This window comes from Aphis gossypii, chromosome 3, assembly GCF_020184175.1.
Source record: "Aphis gossypii isolate Hap1 chromosome 3, ASM2018417v2, whole genome shotgun sequence".
NCBI lineage: Eukaryota > Metazoa > Arthropoda > Insecta > Hemiptera > Aphididae > Aphis > Aphis gossypii.
This window is the reverse complement of record NC_065532.1, coordinates 43,687,799-43,712,179: the sequence shown is the minus strand read 5'-3', so window position 1 is coordinate 43,712,179 and position 24,381 is coordinate 43,687,799. Positions and strand designations below refer to the sequence as shown.

General features: G+C 30.6%; 1 protein-coding gene across 11 annotated transcripts in view; it reads right to left on the bottom strand.

Moving 5' to 3' along the window:
- Positions 1 to 24,381, bottom strand: part of LOC114121276 (potassium voltage-gated channel protein Shaw) — a 127,724-nt gene that overhangs the window by 8,385 nt on the left and 94,958 nt on the right. For 10 of the 11 annotated variants that reach the window (XM_050203944.1, XM_050203941.1, XM_050203948.1 and 7 more), the window contains 2 exons: positions 19,141 to 19,335; positions 9,658 to 10,714 (listed from right to left, as the gene is read on the bottom strand). In XM_050203944.1, coding sequence (XP_050059901.1) covers positions 9,658 to 10,714; positions 19,141 to 19,335 — 1,252 coding nt within the window. Of the gene's footprint in view, positions 1 to 8,055; positions 8,129 to 9,657; positions 10,715 to 19,140; positions 19,336 to 24,381 lie in introns of all 11 variants that reach the window. The other variant, XM_050203951.1, reaches the window with a different exon arrangement.

The window sequence follows — 24,381 nt, the reverse complement described above, 5'->3', positions numbered from 1 at the left end:
CAATGTTTAATGTGTTCACCGCTGTTAAACAACTGACAGTTGGTTAATGTTATTTGCATTATATTCTACGATTGTTACTAACATTATCTATATCTAACGTGTATAACATGATAAATATATACACATATATACATCTTAGGGGCGTAGTCGAGGGATAAGGGTAGCTAATTAGGATAAACTTCCCACCACCGTTAGCCATGTATTGGTTAGTAAATTATGTTATTAAAATATATCAGGTTAAGAGGACTAATGTACATTAGATTTTAATTAGAGCAGCATGCTATACATTATATTTGTTTGATGATGTTTATTTATTTATTGTTCTGTATGGAGTTTAGGCACATATTGTGTATGTGTGGTTATTTGCAAGTTGTGAAAAAGTTTCAAAAGTTTTTTCAAACGCCCCTGCAGCCTATAATGATTGAAAATCGAGTTCAGTTAGTACTACCAGGAGAAAGTTTTTCGGTTTCTTCAGTAGGTATACTACGCAATAGCTTTTAAAAAGACAATGAACAATTATGGAACTATAATAAATGCGTGATAAAATATTCTGAGGAAGTATAATCTGAACTTTGATGATTTACCTTTCAAACATGTATTATGTACCTATCTATTAACAGCAGTCCACCATTACAATATTGTGTTCTAAAACAAGACGAACGAAGTCAGACTAGTAATCGATACGAGCATTTAGAAAATACGATTTTATTCAAATAGTGTTGTCCTCTCGGTTCTACGCCAAAATTATTTACTAACTTAATGGTCTTAATGTAATCACATGTCACCACTATAGGCCTGCATATAGTATTAACGGTTAACAATCCAAAGTGCTGTTTTTCAATCTTTCTTAGAAACATTCTATGAGGGGTGTCCGTATAGTTGATTTTATTATTCTGCCAAATATTCGTATATTTCAATCATTATTTTCTTTCTTCTACTGAATTAAATGTTCATATAATTTGGGCCAACACACGCATTTTTAATTTAAAAATATATCATATAATATTTATCACATAATGTTCATTATTTTTAAATAAACACTTAGGTAAAAGTAATTGGTACACATTTTATATGGTAACATAGTAAATATAATATTATACTACTGTCATAATTTATAAAACCTACGCATTTTGTTACTTAGACAACATAACATAGAATTAAATCGAACGTAAAAAAAAGTATTTAGTACTTCTTTAGGACACCGTGTAATCACCTAAACTACTCAAAAAATTTTCATTTTTATACAATGTTCTGTGCTTTTAAGATATTTAATATATTTAATCTCTGGCGAGTGTTGTGTAGTATATACCTCAGTAGGTACTACTCATTCGTAACGAAGAAATTAATATAACTTCTAAAGTCGTATTTTTGTCAGTTTTCTGTTCAGAACTTTAGTTACTCGTAGTTTTGCTAACATTTAATTATCTTTAAGATCCTACTTCTCGTATAATGTTTGTTCATCACAAACTTTTCTTATATTTTATTATAAAATTGAGTGATGTATAAGTGGACATTATGCCATCAGGTTAGTGTACGTGGAAATTTATTTAAAAATATATTTTTTCATATTGTTATTTGAACTCGTGCAAACAAAAAAATACTACCCATAGAAGACTATTCCACTGAAATGTATTGAATCACGTCATATAACGTATCACAGATCTCTGATAATATGTAAAAAGAATATGATCACGATTTTCTTGCAAAAACTTCAATCTCCAAAAAACTTTAAACGAATTAAAACGAAAATAATCTTCGTCATTTTCTGGTAGAAAAAAATTATTTGTTCTACAGATATACGAGTTATGAGTCGAATGGTATGTGTGAATATTTTTTTGTTGAGTTTATTACTTGTTTATTTTTGGTATAATTTCTAACCTAATGTAGGATGTATTCGAAACGGGTATTTTTCGGCGTACTTAACGAGTGACGTCACAACAGTAATCAACTGAACCGCAAATACAGTCACTGCCTGCCGCTCTGCCGGTCCGTTCGAGGTCGGGTTTTTTTTTCCCCGAGATAATATATAGAGTTTTTGCTTCGTCATCGGTCGTTCACACTTCAAAAGTTCAAAAATTTTTTTTCGCCTCTCTTTCCCGTCCCGCAACGATGACGACGACGACCAAAACAAAAAACGAAGTTGTCTGGACGTCAGTCGGCGGCGGATAATAAATCTCCGCGGACGGGGTGCGGAGCGCGTATGCAGTCTTTGTAGTGCTTTTGACGGTTCATTTGGCGACTCGGCGCCTGGTGACACAACGTTTATTCGAGACAATAGCAGCAGTAGTATCTTTTCAAAAGTCTCCGGGACACTTCACATAATAATAATAGTATATGTGTGCACGTAATATACATATACGTACATATATACCCTTCACATCGACCGCGTTCAAAAACACAGTAATCAACAGCACATTGTATAGTTCACGGACCGAAATCGCGTACTTAAATCCATGCGTGCGCGTGCGCCGTGTGCGTGCGTGAGTGCGGTGCGTGTGTGAGCGTACATGTGAAAGTTAATTAATTAATTTTATATTATATAACAATAATATAATATCATTATCGTGGTCGTAGTTATATTGTGGTTTTGGGCGATGGGAGGAGGGCTTGTTTTTGAAGTCGGAGAATGGCTTTGTTTTTGTATTCGGTCCGGGGATTTCACGACCCTTGCCACGCCGTAAACCACGCTGTCCCATTACCGCCGCTTTTTGACGAAACGTACTTCCAACCGGAAACAATGGACTTCCGCCGAGTTCCATCACTATTGTTTGTGTCAACGTGCGCCGATTGCCTGCACGACGTTCCGGTATTGCAGGTGCTGCGTTGTCGGTAACAGTCTTATAGTGATTTATCGCCGGCCGCATTTGTAACGGACTTTGAATTTTCAAAATTGAATCAATAGCTGTCATTATATTATTAGTGTTAAAATAGTTTGAGTAAGATTTACAGTTTGGTCACTGATAAAAAAAAAAAAAAATATTGGATCTACGACGCCGATAGTTGGCATTTTTTTTAAAATTTTAACCACAGAAACGAATGTTTAAAAGGACACATAGTTTCCAGACACATCCAGACGTCTGTGGAAATTTCATGAGAGTTTGAGTAAATGATATTTTTCACGTCAGATGACTTAATTCAACCACCTCCTTTAATTAAATCCAAAATCGTTGAATATTAGATTTGCAAAACATCGTAACAAAAATTAACAGTTTGAAATATTTAACATCAAGTTCAAAATAAGTAATAAATAACTATGCAATATTCGAAAACAACAATTGATGATGGAGTTTATTGTGTTGAGTACGAAAACCCGTCAACGATGAGAAGGAAAACAAACTGAACTGAAGCAAGTAAAATTTTAATAAGCTTCTATATACATATAATATGAGTTTGAAACATATCATCTGTATATTTATATAATATAATAAATTCTGTTGTTTCAAATCTTATCAGAACAATAGATAAATAGGTACTCGTATTTTTTTGTAAAACCTTTATGTCCTTATTTTAACACAACTCCAGAAGTTTTTTTTTTAAATATTATCAAACATTTTTCAGAGTAAAAGACATTTCTAAGTACCTACATAAAATGTCGACTAAAATACGAGAGAATACGATTTAGCGTGTTTCGTGAACCAGATTCACACATACTTTACAATGGAACATATTATTAGTATGTGACTTTGAGTGCTTAAAATATATTTATTTTTAAGTTTTTAACGTATTATAGCCCGTTTTTAGGATACCTATCGCACATTATTATACATTTACACGCACGCCAAGTGGCTTATATTATTATTATTATTATCGCGTTTCAAATAAATGAAAAAAGAAACTACAGAGTCGCGAGTTGAACATAAAATTGTGTACTAACTAAATACTCCATTTCTAACAAAAGAAATTCAATTAAATATATTCTTCTCGACGAGTTTTTTGTAATTAAAAGAAAAGAAAGTACAAATATTGGACATATTACGTGTACGCCATTTGAGCACAATACTCCAGATTTCCTCATGTTCTTAGTCATGAGACAATTACGATAGTTATATATATATAAGTCCGTATTAATGTCGAACGTTTACACATAAATCATTAATCACCAAGATTGCTAACATGAATATTTGATTGAATTGTCAATTACCCGATCACGATAAATGGCGTTGTTTAAACAGAACGTTATACGCACGCTCAAAAGTTGTTGAATTATAAATAGTTCAATAACGTGCATAAGGGTTGCCACCCCGAAATCATTTTGTAATGCATCAAAACAATATTATCCTTTATAATAATATATACATCATACCTAACGATATTTGTATTATTATGATAAATACAATACACACGTCGCAAACAATAAAGGCAGACGTTTAACGTCACTAAACGCGTGGAAAAATGTAGTTGTCGGACTGGGGAGTTAAGTATGATTTTTCTTCGAGAAAACTTTTTGGAAAACTTTATAGGCCAACAATGACTTTCTTTCGAATTTCCAACCAATTTTTCTAATATTTTTCATGCAAATGCCAATTGAAAGAGCAGCATTATTTTTCGAACGTTGTTTATATATGGTAGTATACTTAGTATAGTATTGTATGGATATTACTTTCATTAAGAGCAATTAACGACAATTGTCATTGTTTTTTTTTTTATTGAATAACAATATGCATTATTTTAAGGACTTACGTCTACACCCAATTCAAAATATAAAATGTATTCATAGTTTTAAAATGTCATTATATAAAATTTTTTTTAAAGTAATTTACTTTATAATGATATGAATTATAGGAACACGTTAAAAAAATATACACAGCGAGAATATCTAATTAAAATATCATGAAAGAATATTGGTTGTACATCGTTTTAAGAACTGTACCGCTAATGTTGCATCACACTGTGGCCTAAAAATATATTTTATGTGGAAACTATTGATTAAAACTCAAAAACCTATGTAGTATAAAATATATAAGCATACTGTAAGTATAATAACACACGTATGTTACGTTCACCTTTGCCATAGTTTCTAATAGTATGAGTTTTCTAGAATTAATTATTATGAATGAAAAAGTCATCTGAAAATAATATATCCGTCAATAATTTCAAAAAAAATTGTGTCGACATACATTTCTATAAAGTAATGAAAATTCTAAGTGTCGTAAAAAAATTGATTTAATGAACACTAAAACATCTATACGTTATAATTATTTTTTTAAATTTACATTTATTTAGTAAAGCTCCAGTGCACCTCTCTCGCATCGATTGTTATATTATAACGTATAATGTACATGCACGACAAGACTCATTAAGTATAACATACCCTAAATTATTATAGCACGCGTAATTCCACAGCCACTATCGGCGCAGACGATGCGCATAAGTTGATTTGACATTTTTTCGAATGTCAGAAGTTTTTTACTTTGTATGCACTCATGCTTATACATTTATTATATTATTTTTTTATTTTATTGTGTTTTGCACTTTATGCTTGCCTTCATGCTATACGCCTCATCTACGTTTCGTTTTCAATTATTTTTAACCGACGTCTGTCGATCGATAGTGGCACAAGTTGGCATCGGGACATTTATTATATAAGTTCGATTTTCCTTTTTTGCAAATTCAAAACACCAATAGACACGTCGGTTTACATCGGTGTATCCGCACATTTCTTATAAAATTTTCAGTTTGTATAATATTCACTCTAATAACGGTAAAGTGCTAAAGATTTTATAAAAAAAAAAAAAAACCCGATCCCGCCAAGATTATTTACTTAACGTTTTCTATTATTGCCTTATAAAATAACTATGTAGTACTACGGTATCTTAGTATTATATAAACTATAATTTATTTTATTATAAACTAGTATATTATGTTGCATTATTGATCTTAAGTATATTTTCTTTTTCATCTGTATTAAGAAACGTGCGTTTAACTTATTAACTGTATCGGTATTTCCGACACGTCCATAATAAAAATGGCAATTGTAAATTGTAGTAAATTTGAAATTTGCTTGAATTTGCTGATAATGTTGAACAGATATTTTTTTTCTTGTACAAGATAATACTGCGTTATGAGAAACTTAACATTTTTTTTCTAAATAAGAATAACATAATATTTTTGATATCATAAAAAAATATAAAAAAAAAAAAAGAGTCCGAAATACATAATATATTGTAACAAGTGTTAGTAAGAAAATGTGTGAAAAATAAATTTAATTTCATGATATTAGCGTTAATTAGTGGAAATTATAAATTTGTGTGTTTCACACATATGTTAACGTCCGATTACAAGCCGAGTGTGTTACTATTATATCTGTGTGCATAGTAACATGTTATAAAAATGTTTAGGTGAAAATCAAGGTGTCCTTTGTTTATACGAAAATAGTAATACCTAATGCTCGGCCAAAGAGAACAGAATAAAATAAAGTTAATTATTTAATTCTACAACTTCTGACATCACACATTAATCGTAACGTGATAAAATCATGTTATGTCACACGAATACACGATATCAGAAATCATTGATATATATAATGTTAATATTAGACACTACGTCTTCGAGAGATACGCGTAAAGTCATAAATGTGCACATGCAACAAGACTTTCAATGAGATGATAATACACGGTTAAGGCGTGTGTTTTCAGTAACATGCGTCATTCACCCTAACTATAATATGATGCCTTTGAGCTGTAATTTATCTGTCAGTGCGTGTTACTAATTCTTTTCGTTGTAACTCAAAAGGATATTATATTAGTACATTTATGTGTGTACGGTGACTTTGTGATTTAAACAACTACCTATATGAAATGACTAAACTAAAAAGGTATTCAAATGTAAATATAATAATATTGAACCGCTGCAAACGAAACCAAAAAGCAACAGAAATGTTTGATGTGCATGCATACTACGTACACATCGCACTATACTAACAACTAACCCGAATGCGAAACAACAAAAAATAACGTTATGCAGATATTATAATATTCCGACACGTCGGAAAAGTATCTACTGCATTAGGAATCAATTAGCTTTTTTATTTATATTTTAGACGTCAATAATGTATAAAATACAATTTTAATTTTTGATAAATCCGTTTTATAAGCTGTCACTTTGCCATCAACCGAGGCAAACATATAACTACTGATTATTCGAATAATATTGTTATCATTATTATAGTACACGATAGTGAGTTGTATTTATAGTTTTTTATCGTCGAATGTGGGTTTACATGAAATAAGATATAACATCTCATAACATTCCTGGTATTAATACCCCAGGGACGATCAACGTTGAGACGTTCCAGTTGATGTAGTGATCTTCATTTCGATCACATCCCGGGGCCTCCATTAACATTTTTGAAATTAGATGACATGTCTTTTTATGATTTTGGTCCCGTCGGCCAATCGGAGTAGAATATGATTTCATAGTCAAACCGTACATTGAAGTACAAGACGTTATATTATTATGTCAGAGATATGTCTGGAGAAGTGGAAAATCAAAAATATATTTTTTTTTCTCCATGTCGAATAATCTCATTACACTACAGATATGATTCAAACCGATAACATTTCTTTGAAATAAAATACCATTACGAATAATAATATGAGTAATAACTAACTGACATGAATCCAAACATTATGATGACGGTTAAAATTTAGATTTAAAGTCAAAATAATATCTTTGAACAAAATATACTTTATAACTTATAGATTTAAAAATATCTAATTAGTTTAATGATATGTAAATACACTTTAAACAAATTTAATTTTTACTTAATTTAACTACATAGATTATGGGTGAAATAATGAGTTATTGTGTGAACTGTGAAGTATACCTAATAATATTATTTAAATTATCACTAACGAAATAACTTTAATAACGTATTACGGTGATGGATACTCGTCTTTTTATTGGATTCCTACTTTGCAATCAAAACTAAGATAATCGTATAATACTTATCAATGTTAAAATTGGATTCAAAAATACTAAATAAATCACCGTGGTGCGAGTAGGAAAAAAATATAAAATAAATGTGTAATTTTATAGAGTTTGTATTTTGTATACCGTTGTAGATTTGTTTTGTTTTTATTATGTTCAGAGTGTGTTATCGATTAGTATCTCGTGACGGGTTCAGTTTCTGTAAGCATTACACACAATTTATAAGCTCATGATTAGCAGTAGATATGATATGATCCAGCACCGCTTGTTTAACAACACACTTTAGGTCCGTTTCTAAAGATCATATGATTATAATAAATATAATATCCATTAATTAGAAAATATCGTTTTCGTGTATTTTTTTTTTTTTTATCTTAAATCTTATGCGTAATAAATTATAAAATTATTTTCAAGACATTTTGTTCTTGTTTCAATAATCTATACTTAGGACGAAAAGTGTTTTTAAACTCACGGCGTCCGTTCACAATAATTAATGCGAAAAGCAATGGCACTGGCAGACCTAACGTCTTACAAGTCTTCATTAATCATCACCGTGATTTAAAACCACAGAGTTGTGAAACACGAGTTTATGAACCATTATACAAATTATACCATACACTGAGACTTTAAGTACAATAATGGTAAATCGATCATTAAGACAGTTTGATTAGGAGGACTACTATTATAGAGCTCTTACATCTTTTCTATAAGAAATTTGGTAGAGTACTTGTGAATAATTTATTTAATTTAGAATTAAAATATTATAATGTGACGATCGAAACAAACTTATTTTAAACAATTTCCATTACTTAACAGGCTATACTAACGTTATTTGTGATGTAATTCAATTTAATAATCACAAAATACCTTCATATTATATAATAAATACAAATAAATATAATTTTAATTTTTCGATTTAAAAAAATTATTTAAAAAAAAAATGCGTAATCACTGTTGTCCGATATAAATAAAATGTATGTCCTCAAAACTGATTATGGAGTTCTATGTAAAGTTCTATATAAGTATTCAACACCTTCATAAAAGTACGAATTTGGTGAAACAGTCGTATACAAATGAAGTTTGCTATTATGGATTATCGTTGATAATAGATTTCCTGTGTGTTTAATAAAAATATACATAAATATAATATAATTTGGTATTTTCTTTGTCATTATACCCAAAAAATGGGGTACACGACAATGCGGTTTTAGTAAAAAAATAAATCGCTTTAAAAAAATGAAATAAAAAAGCAAAACTGCGGTTAAAAACGAACGATTAAATATTGTAAATCAATGGTTAAAAAACAATAAGTGCCTATATATTATACGTTTTTTTCTAACCGGTTTAGATGAGAATAACAGCACGGAAAACATAATATTATTTTATTGGTAAAATAGGAGAAAAAACCTTAAATCGCCCCTGTAAGTTCGCCAGTGTTCTGCCAGACCACGCGTAAAAAACGACGTGTCTTAACGTCGAAAAAGCTAAAACACGCACAGCACATAATATTATATATATAAAAAAAAAAAAGCTTTGCGCAAAAGCCAAAGCGGTCTAGAGACGGGAAAATAGCGGGGAGGAACGCGTAAAATAAAACATTACAGCGGTAAAGTAATATAATATAATAAATATAAGAAGACAGACGATAGAGGCGACGACGACGACCGGAAAAAAAAAATGGGTCGCGTCAAAGGTCGCGCCATCGACGTCGCGCGTTTGGTATCTCACCGACTTTGGGTCCCGCCCCGTCTTTGGGATGATTGCTCTTGATGGCGTTCATCCGCCGGTTGACGGCCGGCACGCCCGTCGTGTTGACCGGCGCTCCGGCCACGTTTGGCGGCAGGCCGCCGACGCCGGCGCACGGGCCGTGGCCACCGCCGCCGCCGCCTCCGCCGACGCCCATACCGCCGCCCGGGCCGCATCCGGGCTGGTTGAGCTGTTGCTGGTTCGGCGGGCCCTGGCCCGGCAGCCTGGGCCCGCGGGGCTGTTCGACCGGCAGCACCCGGCGGCGCTTCTTGGGCAGCTTGGCCCGGGCCTGCGTGTGCGAGTAGTACATGGCAAAGTTGGAAACGATGACGGGCACGGGCAGGGCGATGGTGAGCACGCCGGCCAGGGCGCACAGCGCGCCGACGAACATGCCCACGTACGTTTTGGGCGCCATGTCACCGTAACCGACGGTGGTCATGGTGACCAGGGCCCACCACAGGCCCAGCGGTATGCTGTTGAAGTCGTTGTGCGGGTTGGCCTGGATGCGCTCCGCGTAGTACACCAGGCTGGCGAATATCACGATGCCCAGCACCAGGAAGAACACGAGCAGGGTCAGCTCCTTGGCGGACGCCCGGAACGTCTGCATCAGTATCTTGAGCCCGGACGAGTGGCGGGTGAGCTTGAACAGCCTCATGATCCGGATGATGGAGAAGAACTCGAGTATGTCGGCGTTCTCCAGATGGGACGCGAACTTCTGCAGTATCAGGTCGATGTAGAACGACAGCGTGGCGATGTAGTCGATGATGTTCACCGACGCCTTCACGAACTCGCACTTGTTCGGCGACGCGATGAACCGCACCAGTATCTCGAACGTGAACCACGCGTTGCACACGCACTCGATGTAGAAGAACGCCTCGTGCGCGTTCGTCTGCGTCTTGTCCAACACCCAGGCGGTCGTGTTGTGCGACGTGTTCACCGTGATGTTCTTGATGATGGGCACCCGCATGTTCGGGTGCGTTTTCAGGCAAAACGACAGGATCGACACGCATATGAAGAACACGGACACGATGCCGATGATCTGCAAAAACGAAAACGACATTAATATTACGATAAAATTTAATCGATATATTATAATATAATATAAATATAATATATAATATAATATATTATAAATTTATCGGTGTCACGATAAAAAAAAAATCAGGACGTGATGTTTTTTTTTTACCAACATAATAATAATATTATAACATAAAACGACGGTTCGTCGAATACTACCGACAAACGGTCGAGTGGATATAACATTATAAATACTATAACAACTATGATATTCTTTTGTCGTACGATAAAATACAAAATAAAATATGCGTAAAGTTTTAAAATATTAATCGTATTTTGTTTCTCGACGAAAAAAAAAGCCAGCGAGGTACTCGGGGACTGCCGCGGTAAAGCCGTCGCACAGCGATTTTGTATAACCAAATGTGCACTTAAGACTATTTATTTTTCTACGATATTAATTCGACGAGTTACGCGTTTTAAGCGCACAGTGACGGAAAAGAAGAAAAACCCAGTGGGCCTTAGAATAGCTGTTTAGCGATTGTTCGTGACTGGTTGTTGAGCGTGGTCGCACGGCGGCGACAGCGCTGGTCGCCCGCGACATTGTCAGCAGCGACCTAGTAAACACGCGGCACCGACGGTGGCCAGTACCCGCGAGGACGGATCAGCGCCGTGGCCGGCGTGCAGGCGCGTACGAGTGGCCGTACATGTCGCGACCGGTCTCGTGTTCTGTGACGGACCGCCGCGGAGGTCGCCCGCCGGTCTGGCGCCAGCCGAGTCAGGAACAGAACACGACACCGACGCCCGTCGACCGCAGACAATAATAATAATAATAATAAATTATAAATCGTGACGGATTTTCGTCTTACGGCTCGTGTGTCGCGGCCTTGAACATTTACTCTCAGCGAGCGTATAGAAGTTTCACTTCAACAATAATATTATTAATATACGACAACGGTTCGTCGAATACTAACGACGAACGTTTGAACGATATTGGTTTTGAAACTCATACGTTATAAACTCAAAGCGTTCATTATGTATTTTTACGAACATTATTATTTGATTTGAGTGAAGATCGTTTTTCCAAAACGATACGAAACAAACGAGTTGGTAATATTTGAATCTTAATTATATTTTGTATCTCAATGAAAAAAACAATCACTAACAACATATATTACACATATCAATCATCGTTTCGCGTGAATCCATAACTCTTCATTAAAATATCTGATATCACCAAAATATATAGAAATCAATTAAAATGAAAACTTATCTTTTACTATTTTCCCAATTAGTTAATGATTACGATAGTTGATTAATAAACAGGATAATGTAAAATATTAAATTGTATATGATATCCACAAACATGAAAATTCAAAATAATTATGGCACAACACATCAATTTAACATAATAGCTAGTATCTTAACGGACTTGTGAAAAATATAGTGAACGCATTGTTTAAAAACACAAACAAAATATAATACGTTTTCAAGAAACAAATTTTAATACAATTAAATTGTAAATATCCCAGCATATAGCGATTACCATAAAAAACAAATAAATACCCTTTGTTCCAGCAGTGGTGTCACAATTTACATATCCGATATTATCTAAAGTACATAAGTTTAAATTTACGGAAAAGAAACGATTACCGTTTGAAATATATACTTATTAAATCAAACTTATTTTAATGGAAATGTCTCTGTTCAAATAATTAATAATAAACATTGACCATATTATATGATTATAACAGAATAATTTATAGCCAAACTTTTCATAAGTTTAATTTTAAATACTACTGAAACAATCAATTGACCCATGTATACAAATACCCAATTATAAACCAAAGGTAGAAGAAAAATACATAAATAGCAATATTACTAATACATAGATCACTAAACCCCCCTTTATCTTAAATTAAATACCTAATTAAAAAATGGTGAAATAAATTCATGATTCAAAATCACTTCTAGTTTAAATTTGAATGTGGAACCACTTAGAATCTGAAATAAAATAAAACCTTTAAATAAACTGAAGCGCCATAACCAAATAAATATACAAAGCGATAAAACTAACTATATTGTCCCATAACAAGGAATAGTATAACAATAAATTAGATATATACTTCCACAAAGACAATAGCATTTTCAATTTTAGTACCAAATTCAGTAAACAATTCAATACCGAAAAAAGAGTAATTTAGTTTAAAGTAAATCTAAATAATACACAATAAATTCAACTTAACAAAGAAATTCTATGAATGATTTGGTACACGTCCTATGCAAGTGAAAAATCAAAAAATCGGACTCAAACGGAATATTATATTCTTTTATCCGTCATCTTGCATCAAACAGTAAACTTTATGTCAGATTTTTAATGCAAATCTAATGAAACAGAAAGAAAAGTGAACAATTTACCAGGAAAAATGCTGTGTACTCTATTTAATACATCATATTATATTTATAAAATTGTTTTCATCTCTGTAGAACAGTTTATTAAAAGCATATTTATTATTTAGCTTTTTTTTTTTTATATATACATTTACGTAAAATAGAATAAAAAATGTTGATAATTCTTCCTAATGAACTCAAGTTCAATAACACTAATACTATTACACTACTACTACCTAATAATAATAATTATAATAATAATAATAATAATAAAGTTGTTTAAAATGTCAGCTTATTTGAATTCTTTCATATAATTTTTAATACAAATTTATATACATTTTTTAGGTATATTAATATAAAATTATAAAAGTTGCATGAAGAAATAACAAAAGTACATACTATAATATAGTAGGGATGTATCAATTTATACATTTATATTTTATATTAATACGAGTGATATTAAATATATTATATGTCGGCACAATAAGTGCATAATAATGTGTAATAAAATGATTACATATTTTTTTTTAAAATAGTAATAATTTTTTGTTGTAAAAAAAAATGTAATACTCAATGTAAATATAACAAGCCAGCATAGCACATCCTTTAAACCTTTTGTATCTTCATCTTTGTTTTCATCTTTTAATTGAATGTCCCTCACAGTGGGCTCCACGTGAATATACCCTTATAACTCCGTGGCTACCGGCTAACTTCACTATGCCTAGCTTTATTATTCCAATATCATGCAATTGTAATGTGTTATATATCACTATATATGTCATTTGATGTTTATGGGTTAGCTCATTTATACAATTTACTTCCCTATATACTCACCCCACTTATCGATAAATATCGTGATATTAAATAATAATTATTACATTATATTAATTTTAATATTGTATAATATAATCTCATTGGTAACGATATTAATTAACAATACGTAATTTTTTGATTTATTTTTCATTATTGAAACTTGAAAAATATCCCGAACAATCTATGTATTTATTTCCGACCGCCAGCAGTTTATAAATGAAAAATAAGATAATCGAAAGATGGTTTGATTACGCGATTGAATATTGTTCGGTCGATCGATCACTCCTACAGTATTACAAATTATGAATTTATAGCATTTAAAAAAATTACCTATTTCAAGAATGTGGTTTGAACTAAAAACATACGAATAACATATTATATTGTGTATATTATTATATAATCGCATCGATATCGCTATTGTCCGCGGTGGTCAATAAGAACCTATATTATAAAACGATACTTTATGTAAAAAAATATTTTTTGTTAGATTAAAGCTTCGGGTGATCCACTCGATCATTGTGTCCGTTTTTTTTTTCGATACCTACTTTTATTATAAATCGTCCGTGAGTCACCGCGGTTATTGTGTACGGCTTTGGACCGATCGAAGTCGGCTACATTAGTGTTCGATAAACAAAAATTCGTGTATATACACACAGGCATAATAGTTATCTACACAATCCGTATAGTTTATCAGAGAGCAGTGGAGCGTGGCCGCCGACAACAGAGGCGCACCACTTCGGCAGCGTATAAACCAAAATGGCATTGTATAGTAAAAAATATTGTTCGAGTAAAAGTTTAGAGCACGAACTACAAAAACGAAATTTCGTAAAAAGACGAGACCGCCGAGATTAAAAAGTATGAAAGTGGTTATCGAACAGTGAATAACTTATTTCTCGTTATAACACACTACATTTTAATAATCCGAATTCCCAATCTATATACGCATCTATTATTATTATTATTATTATTATTGTGAGTTATATGTAATATATTGCAGGATGTCGAGCAAGAGGATTATAATACAATTGAGCGCATTCGAGCTGTTTCTTGTAAATAAAATATAAATACATATTCATATAATATATAGAACTTTTTCAATTAAACTGAATAGAAAAAAAGTTTTTTTTTTTTTATATTATTCATTATTATACACACTAAATAGTATCATAGTAGTATAAATAGAGTATTCCTACTTGCGTTCGCTACGTGTCGTGTTTTGAAGTTAAGCCGTTGATTTATTATATTAATGGGGCGGGATTAAAAGTATTAATAAGTATCAATAGATATTGATACGACGACAGAATGTTATTATATAGCTATGTGAAAAATAAAGCGTCGATATTATCATGTTAACGAAGGGACGAATACAAGGTACCTATACTATAATAACGAACGTTGTAGTGACGTAGTGATTAAAAATTTTCAACGGGATATTATCGTAATTCCGTAACAGTTGAAAAATCAATGTTTAACCCGATTTGGAGACGAGAGGAAACGTTCAAGTATACATAACACTGTCACCGTGTAATGCGATTAGTTTTAATTCGTTTCGATGAGCAGATATTGTCGAAGACACGTGCCTATCGAGTGTAGTGAAATAGTTTTAATTAAAACTATTTAGTTAACCAGCTACCCCCCATACGAATATTCGTAAAATATAATAAACGTTTTATATCCGAAACGTACCTACGTGACACCTATACGTACCATACCATCCATATACGTAGCTTGCGCCTCGTAACCGAATTACACAAAGTATAATACAGCTCAGCTGCAGCCCATCGATAGACGTGACAATATAACATCGTATTTAATAATGGTTTGATGAAACTACGTGCCGTAGAAAGTTAATAGATGCTCAAAAAGCAACGCAAAAGTATTTGGCTTATTAGAGTAGCAGCAGCTGTTTCGTGAGTTTTAACTTTGATCTATTAACGCGTCGCCTTTTACTGGGTCGAATCAGAATAATATACACGAGCATGAATTGCGGTCAGGTGGTAGTAATAATTTGTTGTGCACAATAATTTATAACAGGGAATAGGTAGTGAAAATCAAAAATTCTGAAGTAAATAGTGCCCCTATCGTATATTTTGGTGTGTTATTATACATCATTTTGTATTTTATCTTAGTTTTACATATATATATATGTTTATTTTTGTTTATAATAAAATGTATAATATACATAATTGAACATCACCTATCTAATTCGTTGTCAAATAAAAAATTATCACTTTTTTGGAAGTTAGTAAAAATGATCTGGATTGTGCAAATTTAATGGCTTTCATGATTTACACCAAGATATGTTTAAGATTCATAGTTACAGTTTTTTATTACTCAAAAATAACAGTAAATACTCAGAAATTATTGACGAAATATAAATTACTTATTAAATATTTCAACCGCAAATAATGTGCTTTATTTCTAAGCTATTCTTACTACCTGTGATATATGAGGTGTTATTAATAATTTTTAAATTCTTCATTGGGTCCTATTTTAATCTACTTCAATGGTTAAGTATGCTTTTATGGAGTATTCCACTGACACGTTCTTTATAAAATACTATTTAAAACGATACAGTTCCGTTATTTGTAATAAATTGCTTATCATACGCTAAAGGGCGTATACAAAATGGCATAATGATGTTAAAAAAAAAAACTGCGAGATTATAGCGTCACGACAGCTATTCAATCACACCTCAAAAAATGTTTGAATGTCGATAGTAATAAATTATAAATAATATTATATAGGTAATAATATCTATAGTATAAGATTTTATACATTTTACTCTAAAAAACGTTCGTTAGTTAATCAACGTACATGAAAATATAGTAAACTTTAGCGTTCCGAATATAATGATGATTTTTAAACGTTATCGTTCCCATGTAATGAATAGAAAATATAATTTTGTATAGATTCTATTCAGATAAAAGTAATTGAATATAATAAGTCATTGAAAAGGCCAAGAGTATTTTTTTTCTTATTCGCGGTTGTTGGTTGTCTCACAGTTATTATTATTTATAATTGTTTTCGAATTGGATTGGGTTTATAAAAGTATAATTTAGTAAAATTATTTAATAACAATATATTATTCCTATTTTATTCAAACGTTTGTTAGTTTTTATTACAAGAACGAGAATTTCAAACAAGTTGACTGAATGAATTCGTTAACCAAACGAAATATAGTATAATGTAATTTTGCCTTTTTTTTTTTTTTTTTAGAAATAGGTCTTTAAAGAAACAAGTACAAATGTTTATGCTTCTGTATGTGATTACGAGATTTTGCTGGAGATGAGAGGAAACAAATGTCTCGACTACAATACGTATGTTTCATTTTATTTTATTTTATAGCCAGATACTCGTATAACCACGAATGAAAAACAGACGAATAAACGTCAAATTTTTGTTCCACCCTTATTTTACCATTCGAAATTGGATTACCGAAGTAATTCTCGAGACAAAAATTATTCGTAATTTATATAACAGTTGAATACACTATTTAAAAACGGTGAAGATATAATGTTAGAAGATTATCAAGTTTAAAATTTGATACGAATAAAGCCACAGAATGGTTGTTTAATGGGAGTTTTGTTGGTATAAAATACGCATTAAACTTATTATGACCCGCGTGGTTGCTTCAATTGGTGTAAAATGTTTAATTAAAATATTAAGGATTTTAAATTTTGACGGTGAAATAATAATTATTATCAATTTTATTAAAATGGCCATTTAGAATAACAGTTATTATCTATTGTACACGAGAAGCATAACGAAAATTGTTTTAATAAAACGAGAAAAAATATTACTAAAGTTTGTATGCACATAAATATATCTATTTACACAATATTACCTATGTTAAATGTTAAAACACGGTATAAACTATACATTTATAAATATATGTTAGTTTTAAACTTTGTTTAAACAAAAATATACATACGATTAAACGATAAAATGGAACAATATTGTGAGAATTTATAGAATTGTCACAATAATGTATTAAAAGTATGACACTCTTCATATGATTATATAGAACAAATTATTACAACCAAAAACAGTTTGAATATAAAATTTTAAAATTATAATATAAATTAATAAATTATTTAAGTTTATAGTACGGTAAATAATCTTACGTTAAATTTCATTTACATATATTGATAAGTAGGAACGGTTTTTGAGCAATTTAGACTTTAGCACCTGGTAGAAATTTAATTTAACCTAACATTGATCATTATTATACAATATAGTATATTTTTGAAGATATACATGACAATGTACTTATATAATTTATATTATACTTATATTGATTATTTTCGTTATAAATTTTGAACTTTTGAGTGGTATTCAAATGTCTTATCATCAGTATCTACACAGAAATCATCGAATAATATAAATACGTGAAGACTATTGATGATGACGAATTGGGACTTACAGATTATCACAGTGGCATCACCATGTATTATACACCCATCGAATATAAACATTATTAATATGATTTAATATTTGTTTCATATGAATATCTCCAACCTTCATCAAACAACATACATCAACATTCAACATCGCACCGGTGGTTAGTGAACAGCACTTAAATCGAATGCAACTTTTCTAGCAGGAAATCTTATTCCCTCATCACCTCCCACTGGATGATGCCAAAACAATATATTATAATATTATTATCATGGTGTATCCCTTTAATGATTTTATTATACACCCTTTTTTTCTGAACTTGGATCTAATATCTATTTTATAATGATATATAACACACCATAAACTAAATAACCACTTGAAGTGTTGGCACTCTTTCGGTTCTAGCTGTATCAATATCTTTATATTTTAATCTATTTTAGCGTTGACAACAAAATAATACCTTGGTAAAGAAGTTCGCACCTTTTTAGATAAATAATGAACCAACTCGTTAACGTTTATGTGCGCATTTCCAATGACATATGATCAATATGGAAGAATAATGTTGAAATCAAATTAACGCTTGTAAAATCTGATTATATAAACAATAATATTAATGAAAATCAAAAATATTTATAAATAGATTGTGATTTACAAAGTAAGAAAGAATTTTTAGTTTTGTTTAAATTTAAGGCGTGTGAGAATCGCTAATGATTTAATCATTTTAATCGATACGAAATATGTTGATATTATTATGGTCTTAAAAAATACGATTTATGTACAAATATTATGTTTAAGAATTTTATTCGACGAAATTCGTAGCGTTGTAAAATAATTAAAATTACGTACCTTGGCAGCGTTCGACGAATACGGTTCGTCGAACATGGACCACAGCTGGGGCTTGAAACGCTGCCACCAGGTGAGTCTACCCTGAAAGAACGCCTCCTCGAAACCGAATTTCCGAGCCATCTCTTCATCACTAGGCTTTTCCGTATCCAAGTCTAGTCGATCCAAAACTGCGAGTGTTTCTTGCGTATCTCTGTGCTATAAATAGAAAAACCAAAAACAGTACATAAGTACAACGGGTCTAATAATTTGGACAATAATATTACAGTTAAAATGCGATATATATTATTATATAATAAAAATAATAATAGTACACGTTATGAAGTTAAAGTTAAACGATAGACAATATGAGTGAAAGTTATTTAATTTAATGATAGATTTAATAAAAAAAATTCAATTCAAATACATTATAAAGGAACCAATAATATAATTACTTAGGGTTAGGTAATATTTTCGGTTTTCAATAAATATTTTGAGTTAACTTTCATAAAAATTAGTTATATAACTTGATTTTTCTCATAAAAAAATGAACTAACATGAAATGCGGGGGTATATAGATGTATTTCAGTTTTAATATAGCCATATAGGTACCTACCTATAAGTGCATTCAAAAATCTGAAAAATCGGTTTCAATATACCCCTTTGTAAACTATCTTTGAAATTTTCGTCAAAATGGGTCAAGTAATTTTTAAGTGTATTTAAGCTACAAACATACATTCACATATATGTATATAAATACAGAAATACAGAATGCGGCAAAAGTCGAGGTTATATTGAAACACATCACTGCACATCTGTACAACAATTACCTACAACACATTAACCATTCCTCAAAGCTAATCATTTGTACCTAAAATAATATAATTATCTGCCATTGTTATCAGTGCAGCTTTTTCTTCATATTCGTTGAGCATTGAGCGTTGAAAATAAGAACCTACGAGAACCTACTTTTGCCACATCCTGTGTATATATATATAATATAAATTATTTAAAAGTTTTTTTTTATTTCTGTAACCAATGGCAACTCTATATATAAACAGAAAACTATACTATACTATTTACTATACTATTTTAGTTATGTAAAACTAAATTCCTGTGTGAGCCAGCCTTTAGCAACCTATGTGGTTTGAAAAACAAAACTATTAATACTCAAGGATTCTAAGCGTCAACCTTTGTTTGTATATTTTGCATCAATATATTACAGAGAAACTGTTTTTAATTTAGCTATACCTACTTTAAATAATAACATTAATATATTTTTTCGTGATAAAAATAGATTTATGATAAGTTATTTAAATAATGTTTGTTAGTGTATAATAATTACGCATTTACTTTAGGATGGTCAATTGACACTTTTAAAAATATTTTGTTTGTAAGCATGTGCAATATTTTGCACATAGTATTAAGTATGACGTTTAGCAATACAAATTATAATAATATAATGTTATTAAAACCCAAGGAAAATAAAAACCATTAACACGATAATGTCAATACGATGAGAGTGAAAATAAGGTATTATTAATTATACTTCTCAAAGGAACGGGGTGAATTCAAACTGGCTGGTGCGATAATTTGGCAAAAAAAGTCATAATTATGGAAGTTTGAACTTAAAATGTTGTTTCTAAAGACCTATACCTGTCCATTCCAAAAAGGTAAACAAACTTAATGAAAAGTACAACCTTTAAAAGAAACTTGCATTGTAAAACAACAAGTGACACATCTAACCAAAATAGATTTTAATTTAATTTTACCGTACCTCATACGTACTGTTTGTTCTTTAATGCGGTATCAACGGTGGTGGATTCAAATGATACAAGTACTTTCATAATATATGAGTTAAAAAATGAGGTTTGAGAATGATCAATTTAAAACAACGCCAAATACCATATTTTAAAATTGTTTTGTATCTGTTGACAAGCTAAATAAAAATTCTACATTTTGACATGTATAAGTGGTATGGTAGGGAAATGTTCTCATTTTTATACATGGCGAGCGGTTATCAGTTATCATTTGTATAAAACACCTAGAAACCACGACGTCATTAATGAAACTGTCGATTATGCGAAAAAATTAGATATTATTATAAAATAATATAATAGTATGTGATAGTAGAGACACAATACATATCCGCGTACCGATGTATGCACTGCGGATACTCGTTCTTACCTATTTTATTCTGTTTCGTACATAGTTTATGGTACCAAATACGTCTTTTTATTTAAATTTAGGTACTAAGCTACGTCTTAATGATGTGTATTTTAGATTCGACCAGCTACGTAAACTTATAATTATAGGAATACCGTGTTGATATTAATTTAACAACCACAATTCACTTGTGTGCACTTTGGAGCGATTCCAAATTAGTGATGAGCCTAACTTAATTAAGCTTTCCTTAATGCATATCAAACAAGTCAATATTTGAGACCGGAATAAATATATATATGTTTTCATATTAAAATATTAATAACCTATTATTTATCTGTTTAGGATACGTGGATAAAAATGGTGAAGAAAATATATTTTCTAAAATATAAATTTACAATCATCGCTTTGAAAACAATCAAACGCACGATTATTAAGAATATATTTTTTCTACACATTTTTTTAACAGACCAAATTTTACAAGTTAATTTTTATTGTACTGCACACCTACACAAACGTTTTAGTCTCCTTATTGTACAGTGATCATTCGTGTACAATGGATGAAAAACAGTTTTCGTTTTATTGCGTTCGTACAAAATCGACCTGGTTTTTGGAAGGAAAGAAAAAACTAAATTGCAAGCATTTTCTCGGTATCCGTTTGGAAACCGCGCGTGGTGATGGCAATGTCCCCCCGACATTGGAAATGAGTCGCGCGACCAGAATACTTAAGTGGAAAACATACGACCCAAAATCGTAGAATTGCACGCAGAATCCGACCTCCGGTTTCGATCGTATACTCTTAGAAATTAATAGCAATTGAGTCAAAGTGTTTTTCAGAGAAATCATTTATTTTTCACCCATTGCAATGGCCGCTGTTTGATAAATAATACACGGTTTATTACATAATATTAAAGTAAAAAAACGACGTTTATTTGAAATAACTCTGTAGTCTATAGGCATGACATATAATAATATTTCATTGGACAAGGCGAATAATACTACGTTAGTTTTCTACGAACAGAAGAAAACCAATCTTCTTAAAAAAATCTCAAGGGAATAATATCTCTCGCAAAAAAAAAACTCCTTAAAAAGAAAAAAAATATTTACATTAATTGTTAATATTGACATTATAAAAGTAGTTAATCTTACACAAACTACTAATAATGATGTATTAAACCTTTAATCAAAATAATCCGTATAATATTATTTTAGTTGAGGTTAAGTTTTACAAATATTTTATATAGGTATACGTCATTATACATACATAAATATTATATAAATCAATATGTACACTTCATGATATTTAGTGAGTATAAAAAAAATATATTATTTAAATCTCATACAGATGTTGTTGGACATAGCTGTCAAAAATTATCCAATGCTCATAATATTTGTTTTGTTTGTTAACTAATTCTTTTAGAACGAATGTTAGTGATTTGGTTATTAATTCAAAATAAGTAAGTACTATTCATAGTTATATTTTTAACTATAACCATAATAATTAACAACAATTTTTATTATATTATTAGTTTAATATTTTAGATTTTTCCAATTTTACTTTTTATTTTACTACTGAAAGGAAGTTAAATACTTTTTTAGGAACTATTATTATAAAAATTATTTTTTCTGGGTTTTGTTTCTCTGTGATCTTTTTATTAAAATTTTAATTTCTTTTACTATAGTAAATCGTTCGATAATATTATTTATTTTTGCAGGAAAATTTAATTTTTAATTATATAATCATATTTACGTACATTTAGGTATGTATATTTACTATTTATAATCATATTCTAAAACTTCGTCGTTAGTCTCGGTTAAAAACTTAAAACTTTCATAAAAACTCTTAAAGTTTATATTTTGAAACAACGCTATACAAGATTGAATTACCAAAATGAAAAAAAAAGTACACAGCTAAAATACGGAAACTGAATATCAGGCACTCGTTTCAATTCACTCAAGTTGTTATTATGATTATTATTATTTTATAAATTTAAAAGCAAACTAAACATTTTACACATTTAAGATATAAATATTAATATAGTAAAATTATTTATTTATATTTATAAAAATGAAAGAAATATTGAATTTCAGTATTCAATACTCATTTAGTCATATGAATTAAATATCAGAAACGTATACCTGGTAATTTATTTAGTCGAAATGGTCATTAATAATTTATGATGTTTGTCAATATATTATGTGTATGAGATACAATTCAGGCAACAAAAGAAAAAAAAAGTATGAAATGACAATTGTAGAAATTGTTACAATAAATTTTATCAAATGTCAATAATGCGCATAACTGCAAACGTGCACATTAAATAAAAAAAAAAACTATTACACTGTTTTGAAGTCTATTAACTTAATTCTATACACGTTTTGGAGATTTGGAGAAAAACCCCATTTTTTACGTAATGTTACCAGAAAAATGTATTATTACACATAAATCATGTTTATAGTTCAATTGAATTTATCGTAGAAAATACAGTTTACATAAATCCAATAAGACTTACAAAATTTAACATAAAGGAATTTCCTATAGACTATAATTAGATACAGAGCTAACTGTACGAAAAAAACTCCTTAAAAATACATTTAATAGTATATATTATATAATATCAATATCAATTACTATAATAACTTCCCTTGATTTTTTTCCTCAGTTAAAATTTTTGGAATAATCGAGAAAAATTAAATTAATAGGGTTCATAATATCGCCTCTACTATTCATCTACAATGTACTTTTCCACGTATTGTTCGCATAGCATCTGGTATATTTCCGGAGTTGCACTGAACACAATATTGTGGTGTCTCTAACTTCAAACTTTCTACGAACTAGGTCAAACACGATGAATGTGTTATAATATTCAGAATCAAATTTTAAACTCAATCGGATCGTGGTAAAATTTTTATTCTCATGTGGCTTGTGAATGGTTTTTTAAATTATTATACCTCAACAGTTATGTACCTATATTGCCTATCGAATACGCCAGGTAATCGTTATTTTGTTATTTAAATATTTCATTAAGGACTCATCGTCCATCCTAAAAAACAATTATGTACTTAGAAATACAAAAATCAAAAGCAAAAAAAAACCAGAAC